At 40.4% G+C, this 13,538-nt stretch overlaps 1 protein-coding gene across 1 annotated transcript in view; it reads right to left on the bottom strand.

The window, feature by feature from the left end:
* Positions 1–4,833: 4,833 nt before the first annotated feature.
* fgf11a (fibroblast growth factor 11a) overlaps positions 4,834–13,538 on the bottom strand; it is a 93,687-nt gene continuing 84,982 nt past the window's right edge. The window contains exon 5 of the mRNA XM_071477914.1: positions 4,834–13,467. Within this exon, the coding sequence (XP_071334015.1) occupies positions 13,325–13,467 (143 nt within the window). The 3' untranslated portion in view covers positions 4,834–13,324. The remainder of the gene's footprint in view (positions 13,468–13,538) is intronic.

Raw genomic sequence — 13,538 nt, 5'->3', positions numbered from 1 at the left:
CTTGAATACATAGTGTGACATAAGATGATATACCCAAACAACTAGGTTATTTATTTTTCCTGGTTGATGGTGTTCATTTCTACTGTGAGTGAGGTGATATTCACATATTCAGCATAATTCACAACTATATAATATGTGTTTGGTTTAAAGGGAGCAGGCACATGACTGGATATTACCAGAAATCATTCAAATTGATTATCATAATGTTTACATGCATTCAAATAAAAATGTTATATGTTTGTAAGTCAAGACCAAATGAGGCTAACTTCAGACACATTATCTAACACAGTGGTTCTCAAACTTTTTCACATCAAGGACCCCTAATTAGACCATGGACCCCCATCTGGTCCATGATTTTTGCTTTTAGTTGTTTTACTACAGAAAGTCATATATTCTGCAATTGGAGGAAATATTGTGAAAATAAGTTATTCACCTTCTTGCTGGGAACCCACAAGAGCCCCTTTAACCGCTTCTCCATACTCCTCTTTGAGAACCAGTGAAATAACACATTCATTTCTGCTCTACTGGATGCGTTGTAGGAGTTGGTATACTACATGATGACTGTCTTTCTGGCAGCAAAGGGACATGCAGTATCTTGTGTGCATCAAACTTTCTATAAGTGAAGATCCAAGTGTTGAAACTTCAGATTCAGAAATCAGAAACTTCTACCTCTAAGACATTTAGAGCTAGAAGCTGTTGAATTGATCACCCTGGTAAAGTAATACAGGATAAAGGCTCATGCATATTCTGACTTTAATTCAGGAACAAAGACCATACCTTGTTCTCCTACATTTTCCTGTGACAAATTTTATCAGTGGGTCAAATCACTTATTTTCCCTGAAATCCACTTTTCTACTTTCTTGTCTCCTTTGCTTTTGCTTTGCTTTTGCTCTTACTTACCATGAGATGCTGCCCCACCTGAATCTGACTCCATGGGTTCCTTACCATGGCACCTTTTGGCTATATGACCCTGGGCAAAGTTAGTATGCTTTAACCAGGGTGGTTTTTGGGTAATCTAAATCCTCTTGCCCTCATATCGTTCTGACGTCAGAGTTGAAGGTCTCTCTGAGAACCTCTGTAACTTTCAAAAACTGACAATCCAGCAAGCATGCCCACTTTGTGCAGCGATTAACCAGGTGTGCAGAGACGTGCAGAGTTTGTATAACCAGGCCTTTATTCGCCCTTTTTACTTAAGAAGGTGACTGCCTTGTAGCTACAGCTCTTCGCTGCCCTCATATAAATTGGACAAATTAAGGTATTTCTCATGCAGATTTTATGTTCTTTTCCAATGTAGTTGTGATACAAGATTAGCTTGGATGAAGATGGCTATCCCGCACAGGCAACCACTGTAATAACTGGACATATAGAGGTGATACCAGGGCCATTACTCTTACAGTATAACGTTAAGTTGATCAAATCGTTAAAGTGGCAAACACTGCTGTATTTTCTGAAGGCCCCTGCTGTAAAACATCCCTATCCTCCCTTTTATGTCCCCCTACTCATCTCTTCATGCCACTCTGCTCTCGCACACGTTCATCGGCCATCCACCATAATTTACGGTCCACTGTCACTGCCATTGGGCCTGCCGCCAATTTAATTACCATAGAAGCTAACTATTAACAGCTCGCAGCCAGTGTCAAGTCACACATCAAATCAGTGGTCAGGAGAGAGTGTATAAAGCTCCTGTTGGCAGTGACTCAAATTCAGTGATCTCTCCCAGAGCAACCGTTATAGATCGTAGTTTAATTCACATGTAAGTAGTTAACTTAAATTGGATCGATTGTTTACCCGTGATTGTTATTTTAGATGACATGTAACTGGATTACATAATGCTGTCACCACAGAAACACTTCAGTGCGATTAATATGGTTTGATGCAGGATGTGATTATTATAATTTATTCCAAGATAATGTCAAAGTTCCCACTTTATTTTCAGCTTTAATTAAATTGAAAATCCATCTGTGTAATCGCTTTCTTTTTTTTTTTTTTTTGTTTATTCTCCTAATTACCTCACACAGATAAACTTTGTCTTATCTGTGTTTTCAAATTAAAAGTCCGCCAATTGAAATGTGTGTTCAGACGTCAACTGAAAGTCAATCAAAGCACACCACATAGCTACACAAACACACTCAATACATCCTCATGTGATTGTTGACCAGGTTCTTCACATTAATATGCTGCTGTAACAGCCTGCTGGAATCTGGGTGCAGGGATTTGTTCTACATCCAGCCAAAGGAGGTTTTGTGAAGTCCAACACTTAAGTAAAAACTATAAAGAGAAACACAGGGGGCTTGCAGTCATGTCGTTGTAACTCTCCGGATGCTCTTGAAGTTGAAATGGTTAATTAAGACAAAGGGAAGCTACTGGGCTTACTTCAGGCACACTCACACAGAGCCAAGGATATAGTTGAAACACCTTGGAAAGGGAAGTAAACCAGATTGATTTCTTCCAACCATGGACCCTGTGGTGTGGCTGTCATCAAAACTTTTTTGTGGTGTGAAAGGAAAAAAGACCAACCGCAGAACTTTGTGGTAGCAAAACATGAGATTTTAGCATAAATTCTGAAGCTAAACTACTATTAAATTAATGTGTTGTTTGTATCCTGTCAAGAAAGTAAAAAAAAACAAAAAAACAACAGGAACAGGCACCTAATTATTATTATAATCTGGTGCATTTATCAACACAGTCAGCATTAGGCTTCATTAAAAAAAAATCCAATAAAGTGAGTGATCCATTATTGATTCTTATAATCCCAAGACTGATCTTTGCATTTTCAGTAAACATGTGCATCTGTGCTACATTTTATGTGGTTACTTGTTGTAAATGGTTCAGTTAAGGCTGCATGATGTGTAAACTTTGTGGAAATCAAGTAATTAGTGTGCAAGTTAAAGGTCCCATATTTCACAAGTTTTATTTGAAGTGTTGATATAAATAAGGAGATATATTTGTGGTTCTAAGAACCAAAAACCATCTCAGTGTATCTCCTCTCTCAGGCTTCTCTCTGGAGCTCTTGTAACAACAGTGAGCCAATCAGAAGAGAGGATCTGAGCCTCTCTTCTGATTGGCTGATTAGCCAACTGTTGTGTTATCAAATAAAAATTTAACAGATTTCAGGTAAACAATCCTGCAAGGTTGGACGGTGGGTTAAGGTGGGCTGGGCTTGGGGAATGGCTGAGATCGGGGACTGCTTAGTTGTGACATCACAAAGTTATAGAAGTCCTGATGGCTCATTTTAAGGCTCTTTTTCTAAATACAGGCTGTGTGCATTTCTCTGTCAACTGAGTACTATGATACTTCCATAGTATTAATATAGAACCTAGACCTAGACCTGCTTTATAATCAAAAAAAGACAAGGAAACCTCACTTTATACAATATGGGACCTTTAAAAAGTAATGTAGATGACAGCTGCTACATAAGCCGCCTCAAGTCATGATGGGCACATAAACTGTGACCTGAATAGTATAGTTTACAAGGTCCTGCTGCAGTTTATGGGACTGTCGTGACTCAGGGTTGCTGATTCTGGATCTCGTAGCAGATCTAGAGATCACTGACAAAGACCCCGATCTAAGTTTGGTTTGTATTTTTTAAAGAGATATTGTCTCTGGTTATGAGATGTGAAGCCATAGAAGTTGAACGGACAGTGAGTGGATTGTGTCACTGCTGGGCAGCTAACACCAGCTAGCAGCTGTCTGCAGGGATCAGGCTTATGTCTTGTCAACACAAACAGTGCAGATGAATCAGTGAGCAGACAGTTTCTGCCCTGTCTGTGCTCCATGTGATCATTAAAGTGGATGTCTGTACTTAGCTGAAGCATCTGCCACTGACAGTCCTTATGCAGCTGTATTAACTAAGAAATATGTTTATAATTCAGCTGATAACGTGCATTTTACATTGTTTTATATTCAAAGAACAGTGTCATTTATTTGTTGAATGTAAAAATGCAACATTGGTGTCTATATGATGTAACTTAATGATGAAGTACCAAATTGAATTTAATCGAACTGGGAGATCAGTGGTGGTATCCAGCCCCAGTCAGCAGCAGCTGCAGTAGAGGCAGTTATATGCGTTAATACCCTTAGCACCAGATTGTTGCAGTTTGCATCAAAATGTCCTCATTCTCCTCCTTACCCTTAGTCGTACCTCAGTCAAATCTGAACACAAAGACATAATACACATATCATTAGATACACAGTGACTATTTCACTAGAATCCCTATTTCTAATATTCATTACCATTCACATGAGAATCATTTCTTTTTTTGTTGTTAGCATCAGGACATCAGTGAGTACCCTGCAAACAAGAACTGGTTATAGCTAATTTTGCATATTTAATGGTGGTAATTTGCCAAAGAAAAGGCTAAATAATAAAACAGGGCTTAAGTTGGAGCCAATAGTGCAAGTTCATTAGTGCACATTGTACATATTTGTATCATATTTATGTTTTTATTGTAAAATTTTTATTTATCTGTAATTTCTCTGACTTGCAATACTTGCTTTACTTTATCTTTATATATAAAGATAATAAATGTATGTACATTATATATAAATTTATAACACCAAACCAAATTCCTCATATGTGCAAACCTATTTGGAACTAAACCTGATTCTGATTCTGACTCATTCTCAGTGAGATCATACTTCCTGTTTACAGCCCCAAAGGCATTATGGGAACTGCAATTTAGGCCATTTGGGGGTTACTTGTGTTGTTTTTGTCTGGGAAGAGGTGCAATATACTATATATAAGACTTGTAAACAGCTTTAAATATAAAAATGTACAGGTATGTCACAGGAATGACATCAAAACACCCAAAAAAAACTCTCAGGAGACCCATATTACAATCATACAAATATATTAGTTTGTTTTATTCAATTATATCCAATAATACGTCTCCGTTGACTTTGTGTAAGTTATTATAGAAATAAATACAGATCATATTGCAAATGCAGAGACAAGAGTTTGGGATAATAGAGTGTTGAGGAGGGGGGAGGGGGGATTAAGGGGTTAAAGGGGTTAAAGAGTAAATATTGGGGAAGGACTGTTTCTTTGAAGGGTGTCCAGTAAATGATTGGCGCATGCATGCTTGTAGTCCCGCCCATCTGTGATCCTCTACCTCAACCCAGGAAGTTTGAACGGCAAGCCCCACGGCTCTCCGTAGTCCCTCTCAGCTCGTTTCTCCAGGTGATCCATGGGATTGGATGGCGTTTTGTAGTTGTGTTATTCCTTGCCAGCAACAGGGGGAGTTATTGCACCCCAACCACATTTGCAGGGATATATTTATATGTAGAGATATATAGGTATATTTTTTTTGCCCCATTTGAATACAAAAATAGTGTCATTGTGGCTTTGATAGCTGGAAGACTGAAGCACTCTTTTTGCATTTGGAAGACAGGAAGGAAAGTAAGATTATGGTGATCTCCTTAAAATCTTTTCTGGAAGACTTTGTCACAATAAGTTGGATCGTCCATGCAGTACAAAGAAAAAAAAAAAAGTCAAAAAAATCCTTCAAGGATTGATCACAGAATCACACACACACACACAGGTAGAAGATGTGTTTGTGTGTGAGACAGACGGCGGATGAGCAGTCCACACGATGCTGCCGGCGAGCCAATTAAAATCCCGTTAAGAGATCAAAGGTCGGAGGTCAGTCAGTCAGTCAGTCTTTGATTGACAGGTGAGTGCTGGAGGATTCTGGAGGATCAGGAGGAAGAGGTTTGAGACCCTTCAGTCAAGTCCCAAACCTTTGTTATCCCTTCTTTGAGCCTTTTTGTTCAATACCCCACATCACATCATAGGAGAACAGACATGGATATGCATTTAAACAGCAAAATAAACACATCAAACCAACAATCACACATGAACAGACTTATAGTGATTCATAAAGGGCATTACAATGGATACCAATACTAAGATTTCCGCATATCATGTCATTACAAGTCACAGTACTTCCACTGAGAAATACCCAAAACACAATCCATACTTTCTTAAACAAAGTACACTTGAAAATAAGGGAGGTAAATAAATACATTTTAGTATAGTTTACAGTGTAATGTCACCACTAAAACATTGGCGGTGCATTAGCTTGTAAGAGGTGAAGTCCCTCCATGATCTGTTTGTAAAGGTCACCCCAGTTAGCCACATCTGTGCCGGCTTGGTGCAGGGTGCTGTGTGCAATGCAGATGTGTCCAGGGATTGTGGGTGTGCCTTTAAAAACACAGCCTGATTTTTTTTATTTTTATTTTTTTAATATATATATATATATATATATATATATATATATATATATATATATATATAAAGTTAATCTGGTGGTTAATGCTATACAGGATGTGACAGTAAATGCTTGGGCTCTGGATTCCAATATAAAAGCACTTTTTCTTATGAAGCAGCTAAAAAAAATAATAATAATAAAATGAAAAAAAAGAGAGAGAGAGAGAGAGAGAGAGAGAGAGAGAGAGAGAAAATCCGTCCGAGGACGGCGTCACTCTTTTGTCGGAGCACGTGAGCCTCTCTCTTCCTCCCTCTCTTTTTTGTGTTTTCTGCTGCATTGCAGATGTGGTGAAGGGACTCCACCTCAAAGTAATACACACACACACACACACACACACACACACACACACACACTTAAACAGCAAACCGAGCTCACAAAAAGGGCAAACTGTTAGAAAAATAAAAGCTCTAATAAAACACGCAGTTGGTTTCTATATCAATATTAATCCTTTATTCCACACCCTCCCTGATAATGTGGCTGCACCTTGTTAATGGAGTTTATTGCTTTCTGCCCAAGGACGCGTGCTCATTGATTTGGCCTCTGATTTATCCTCTATTTTCCTCTCTGCCTTTCTCTCTCTCCATACTTTATTCCCTCACTTCTTGGATACACATAATGGATATACACAGATATTCAATCACAGTTACACAACGATTACACACAAAGACCAAAGCTGATGAGTGTGATGTATGGGTGGGATGTGCACACGTATGCACATACACGTGCACATACATACTGCCTCCAGGTTGAAGGGAAGTTGCGTTTGCAAAAGTGATCGCAGTGAGGAAGTGAAACTTCAAACGGAGGCTGCGAGGGCACAAGTTAGCTACACTACAGTATGTGACACATGCCTTTCACACACACACACACACACACACTCTCTCTCTCTCTCTGAGTCCTTCACAACCCTGGATGACCCTCTCTGCAGCTGTAATTCGCTCAGTAAGCAGGGAGGGCCCTGACTCGGGAGAAATGGGAGGGAAGGGAGTCCCCAGGGAGAGAAGTGTGTGTGTGTGATGTGTGTGTGTGTGATGAGTGAAGCATGCAGCTGAATCAGATATACATCATTTAACCTCCTTCGATATCCACGCACACGTACACATCCAGCCCTTTCTCATCTTTTTTCATATACTCTAAAGAAAGCTCTCCAGAGGGCCAATATTTAACATTTAGAGCTGAATCCAGAGACATTTATCAGCGAGTTAAAAGCAGTAAATTCAGCCATGGGGGGGGTTTCACTAATCAAACATGTGCTCAGATAGACAGCCACTGAGATAAATGGCAATCTTTACATCCTGTAATTCACACAGGATCGTTTGAAGTGAAGCCTGAAGGCCAGAGAGCAGACAGGCTGGAACAGAGGAGCTGATTTCAGACTTCACAAAGGACTTAGAGCAGAGAAAAAAGAGAGTGTGAACACAGGACAAAACACACATCTGCGATATACACACACACGCGCGCGCGCGCACACAGACACACATACATGCAATCATGCAAACTTTTCCAGTAAATTACCTTTCTGCAACTTTAAAAGGGAAATGAATGGGATACACATTTGAAATAATCAAAAAAAAAAAAAAAAAAACAGTTTACATGTATGAGGACTAATCAGCTTTACAAAAGAAAATCTGTTGCAGCTTTTGCAAAAAATACACTAATTAGATTATAGATGCGACTGAAAAAATAGGTGACTATATATAAGATTATTCAAAAAAATATGGGCAGGAACATAAATTTAAATGTCACAAACACATGATGAATCCTGGTTGAATAGCACGAGGGTGACAATTCCAATAACAGTCTACAAACTGGAGTAAAAAGCTAATTTAGCTGCATATTCCACAGTGGAAAAGTGAGATACTGATGACTGATGCAACTTTAAGTGGCTGATGGATCACTTGTAATGGACTGCATTTAATTGCTGAGTCCACATTCAGTGTGAATATCTCAATAGTGAGATATGAATCCATCGCTCACTAGATGTCAGTGTTCGCTGACGCTCCTGATGGCTTAATTTAATAAAAATGTGGCTCTCATTTCTTTAAAGTCACTTGAACACAGAAAAGAGCACAAGAAAAGAGTTTGAAGCAGGAAATGAGATAAATATAACCATACAGATAAAATCTGATTTCATGTCCTCCTCTCTACAAATCTACCTACATGTGCTATTATTTTTTGCATCTGTACAGGCATATGCATGAAGAGAATATAATACTGCATTGATTTTGAGTGTTAAAGGGCCACTCCAGCAATTTAGTATTGCACTATTATGATGTTGGGGGACTCACAAGAGACACATTTGACAAATAATTTTTAAAATCCAAACAGCAGAGATTGAGATATTCTGACTTTTAATCTGTAATATGGGCCAGACTCCAAAAACGCGTGATACTACATTTCCCATAATGCAACTCAATAACAAAAGGCCCTTTCTGCCTCGCAAATGCTCAGTCACACCCCATACCTCCATTGTGTAATGGATGCTTTCTGTAAAGAAAATGCGCACACCGAGGCAAAACCAACAAAGCCTTGATGACATCACGACGGTTATTTGCATCAACAACGTGTGACACAAAAATCTGCTTCACTTTCTGTTTGACTGCACCTTTAGGAAGCTCGTCCAGAGCCACAGGCATTTTACAACAGTTTTCACAGTCTAGTTTTTCTGTGACAAGTCAACTGACCTGTGTAAAATCCGAGGAGTGGCCCTTTAACTATTCTTGTGCGCATGAATGCAATGCGTTTCTTAGAGTCTGTATCTCTAATCTGAACTTTATCTAAATTAAAGAACACATACTTTTTTCATCATTCCTAGAATCCACAATAATTACTTCAGCTACTTTAGCCCTTAACTCTCTTTAACAGCTTTTTGTCTTTCGATTCAAAGTCTGCTTCAGTTCAGAAAACAACAAATATGACACACACATAAGAAAATATTGCAACGTAGATTTCCCAGCCCTTAAAATATATATTGTAGTAGACGTCACAGAAGTCATGGCGGTGTGTGTTTGCTGTAATTCCTCCTCTGCTCCCAGTGAACAGTATCTCTCCATCTAGTCCCAGTCGCTCTTAATTCGACTCTAGCAGGCAGGAGCCTCATTTAATTAAACATTTGTGTAATTACTTTGCGAATAATAGTCAAACATTGTGTTCTGGATTTAGCGATCCGTAGGGGGCGACTGGTCAAACACACCAACCTGAAGGTCTATTTAACAGTTTAATTAAGGTCTTTAGTTTGCAAGTGAGGTTTTAACAGTAACTTGCTTTGATTTAATCTAAAAATAATGGGAGTAACTCTCTAATGGATAATTCATTCAACTGAAAGTCGCCCTTGTTCATTCCTTAAAATTCCCTCCTTTAGTTTATTTGTTGAAACCTTTCTTTCTCCTTTTCCTCCCTCCTTTGTTCCTCTCCTCTGCCTTTTTTTCCTTTCCTTTGAGTCATCATTTAACCACGCTCTCCTTCCGCCCTCAGTAAATTTGTTTCTCCTCAGGAAAGCTGAAGTAAACTTTGTTTCATCATCTCAGGTAGCAGATTACTTTGCTCAGCAGCTCGCCTCTATTCTGCATGGGTTATCAGCTATTATTATTTACAACCATGGGTTACAGGGGCGCAGAGGATTATGCATGGAAGGAGAGGTGTGAGTGCTCGGGGAACGCTGTCCACATTACCATAATTCCCCCTTAAATCTCTTTTTGTTCTGCTCATCATCACAAATTTTCCTCCCTAAAAAGCCTTCTCTCTCTCTTTCTGTTCCCTTTCCTTACCTCATCCCTCCTTCTTTCTCTCTCTCTCTCTCTCTCTCTCTCTCTGAGCCCCGATCATCAATCCATCCTCGCCTCTACCTCCTGAACACACGGGACTCCCTTGCTTCCCAATACATAAACATTAGGCGGAAACAATTACCCAGCCTGGCATATTGTACTATGAAAGTTTGATGTGAAAAATGATTGCTTTTCCCTCTGAATGGAAAGAACAACTGGAAATGCACAAAACAAGCTCTCCTGACAGAGAAGATTGGAATATGAAATATTAAAATTGCTTGTTACTTTCTTTAACAGGAGAATCTACCAAATAAACGATGACAAAAATATGATCAAAGTAAAATATATCTCTCCTTCCATTTCTTTTTTTTTTTTTTTTTTAGAATCATCATTCTTCTTACAGTATCGGCTACAGCTATCAGTTTCATTATTTATCTGTGACTTTCGTTTTCTTTTTTTCCCTCCTGACAAAACAGTCACAGAAATCATACTCAGAAGAGAACAGGACTTGTGAAAGGACGGGCGAAGAAGGCTTGAATTCTTTTGCATCATAACCAGAGAGATTTATGTTCATTCGTGTGCTGATGATTAGAAGCAGATTAACAGAACTCTGTTGGATTCTTTTATAAAATAAAAAAAGTGTCAGTGGAGCTACTCAGTTGCAAACAGTAGGAACTAATCACCTGCTGTCACACAGGTGAGTGAGTGACAGCAGGTGATTCGTGTGAGGCATGGTAAACATATCCATGAGCACTGCAGTGGTTTAATATCACACCTCCATACGTAGTTAAAAGGGAACAGTTGAAATCGGAGCAGCAGACGCTGAGATATAGCTCCAAAATCACTGCAGCCTTCACTTCCCATAATGCAATTTGACAGCAGCTTTCATTAGACCCGCTGACTGGTAAACACTCATGGCTTTCAGACTCCTCACTAGTGATCTGCAGGGCCATTTCGTTATGCAAAGCTCTGGGTTCTGGTTTGGTTATTTTCAAATGTAATTCATGAAAGAGGAGCTCCACCAGCTTTGCACATGCTGGGAGCAGGCTGCTGCGACATACGTGAAAAAAACTTGTTTAAAGCCTCGTTGTAAAAAGTTTGATCAACTGCATGGGTTGGGTTTGAAGATGTCAAGTTTGAAAATGAAAAAAATCTGGGCATGTGGAGTTTAGAGAAGTGAGCTCCCCGGACCTCTGCAGCCCACTCATCTCCGTCTGAGGCTAACAGCTCAAGGCTACGTTAGCCACTAGTAGCATTACACACACAGATTTCAAAGAAAGAAAGAAGAATGACATCTCTCATTCTGCTGCATCAATTTAAACTTTTAAACGGACAGTTTAAACGAAGACATACAGTGTATCCCAATCCATACTGCACATTAATTCTTTTGGTATAGTGCTCTGGAGTTAGCTCTTCGATCAAAGGATTAACAATTAAACCTCACCAATAGACATGAAAATGTTTTGTCAAACATTCTTTTCCTTTCTGCACTGCATTGTGGGAAAAGAGTGATTTCTTTTATTATACTTTATTTTGATAATCCTCCAATTTGAACCCACCATATAACCAAAACCTGTTTGGCATTATTATGTAATATGGATTTGGGACACAGTTTTAGAACAGCCAATGTGTTGCTTTAGCTTTAGAGTTAGTACAGCAAAAACTACACAGGCTGAGTAGCACTCTCCTGGTCATTAACATGCAAAACAGGTGCAGTGGCCCTTTAAATTTGAATGAACAATGGTGTGCAATCCATATCGAAATACAGTATACAGAATATTTATGGCTTGGAGACAGTGATGGGGCAGCAATGGATCTGCAGAAACTGCTATTGTATGCACAAAATAATTGTGTGGTAACTATGGATGCAATGATTAAACAGATATATTTCTTGTATAATTTCAGAAAAAGAAAAGCACACAGAGTGACACAGGGTCCACAGATACTGTGTGGGCTTCAGGTGTTTGTGCAATGCATGGCCAGCAACAGAGAGAAAAAGCTATTGCAGTGCAATCACGAGCTACACAGTCAGGCTCCATCAGTACCCCATCTCACTGATGATATCCTCATCATCTCCCAGAACCTGCACACACACGCCGTGTGTGTATGTGTGTGTGTGTGCATTTGTGTGTGAGTGTGTGTGTTAATGTATGTCATTGTGTTAAGTGTGTGAAGTCATGAGATCATTTTCTGCGGTCGTCGCTCACGAATATCAGGGCGACTAAGTGTGTGCACGCAGTACACACACCTCCACGCACGTGTGTAAATGTCAGAGTGTGTGTGTTTATATGTGTGTGTGTGTGTGTGGTTACGCAGGGTGCTGAGAGAGCTCTTGGCCCCTCGTTTAAGGGTCGAAAGATTCTGATCAGCCCCAGACTCCATTAACAGAGCCGGAGAGGATGGGAGGGGTTTTCTTGTGCCGCCGAGTGGAAAATTGAGTCCATGTCACAAACTAATCAAATCGCGCCAAAGGTGAATGGAAGAAGAAGGGAGCACACACACACGCACACACACACGCACACACACACACACACATACACACACATACACACGCATACACACACAAACAAGGCTGACAAGTATCCAGGCCACCTCACGAAGTCGCTGACACACACAGAAGATGTGGACTGAGCAGATGGCTGCAGAACAAAAGTCTGCAAGGGTCTCTGTGACGGCCACACATTTGCATGGCTCTGTGTCAGGCTAACATTAGCATGGAACCCCCACAGGGAAATAAAAACACAACCCATTTGTAAAGTGTGTGCTGCAGAGGGACGGATTTGACCGTTGCACCTGTTGTGGTAAAACCAGGAAGACTTTGCTCGGATATTTGGCTGACTGGAAGGGTGTCATGGATGATATCTAGAGGGTGTGTGGGATTTCCTTCCAGCTGGGGTGACATGCTATACGATGCTAGGCGACTGTTCACCTCGTCATGGAGTTATTGCTTTTACATCCCAGGCTCTGATAATCACAGAGGTTATTCAATAAGATGGCGAAGGGCTGGTGTGGATGGAGGGGGGAGGGGTGGGGTCTGTGAAGATAAAAGGGGCTTTCCACTGGCCAGCTCCACTCTGCCCAGACCTGCTCCTTTTCTCCAACTTTACACCAGTGCATTGTGGTGCACAGAGTTTTTCATGGGGTCATTGTTGCAGGCAGCAAGTGGAGGGGGGGGTTAGCCCTAACAACCCTATTCAGGTTTCCGCTGGTGCCCAGTGCCCAGTGCCCTGTGCCCCGTGTCCTCCCCCCTCCTCCTCCTCCTCCTCTTCCCCCCTCCCGTGTCTCTGAGCGCTAGGAGGAGGAGGTTTTGGTTTTGGATTGAGGGTCCTTCTTGCCGTTCTGGAGCACTGGCGAGTCACTGGAGGTCTTGGGCGTTTTCCTGGGCGGACTCTGCTCAGCAACGTCGTGTAGAGAAGGCTCCCTGTACATGGCCACTGGGGAGGGAAAAGGTGACAGAGAGTTAAATGAAGAATATTTAAAGCCCCTGTTTGTAGAAGTTTTGATT

Source organism: Trachinotus anak, unplaced genomic scaffold, assembly GCF_046630095.1.
Source record: "Trachinotus anak isolate AG129_WGS33_773 ecotype Australia unplaced genomic scaffold, CSIRO_AGI_Tana_v1 ptg000005l, whole genome shotgun sequence".
Lineage (NCBI taxonomy): Eukaryota > Metazoa > Chordata > Actinopteri > Carangiformes > Carangidae > Trachinotus > Trachinotus anak.
Note: the sequence above shows the minus strand (reverse complement) of the source record. Positions and strands in the feature narration are given on the sequence as shown.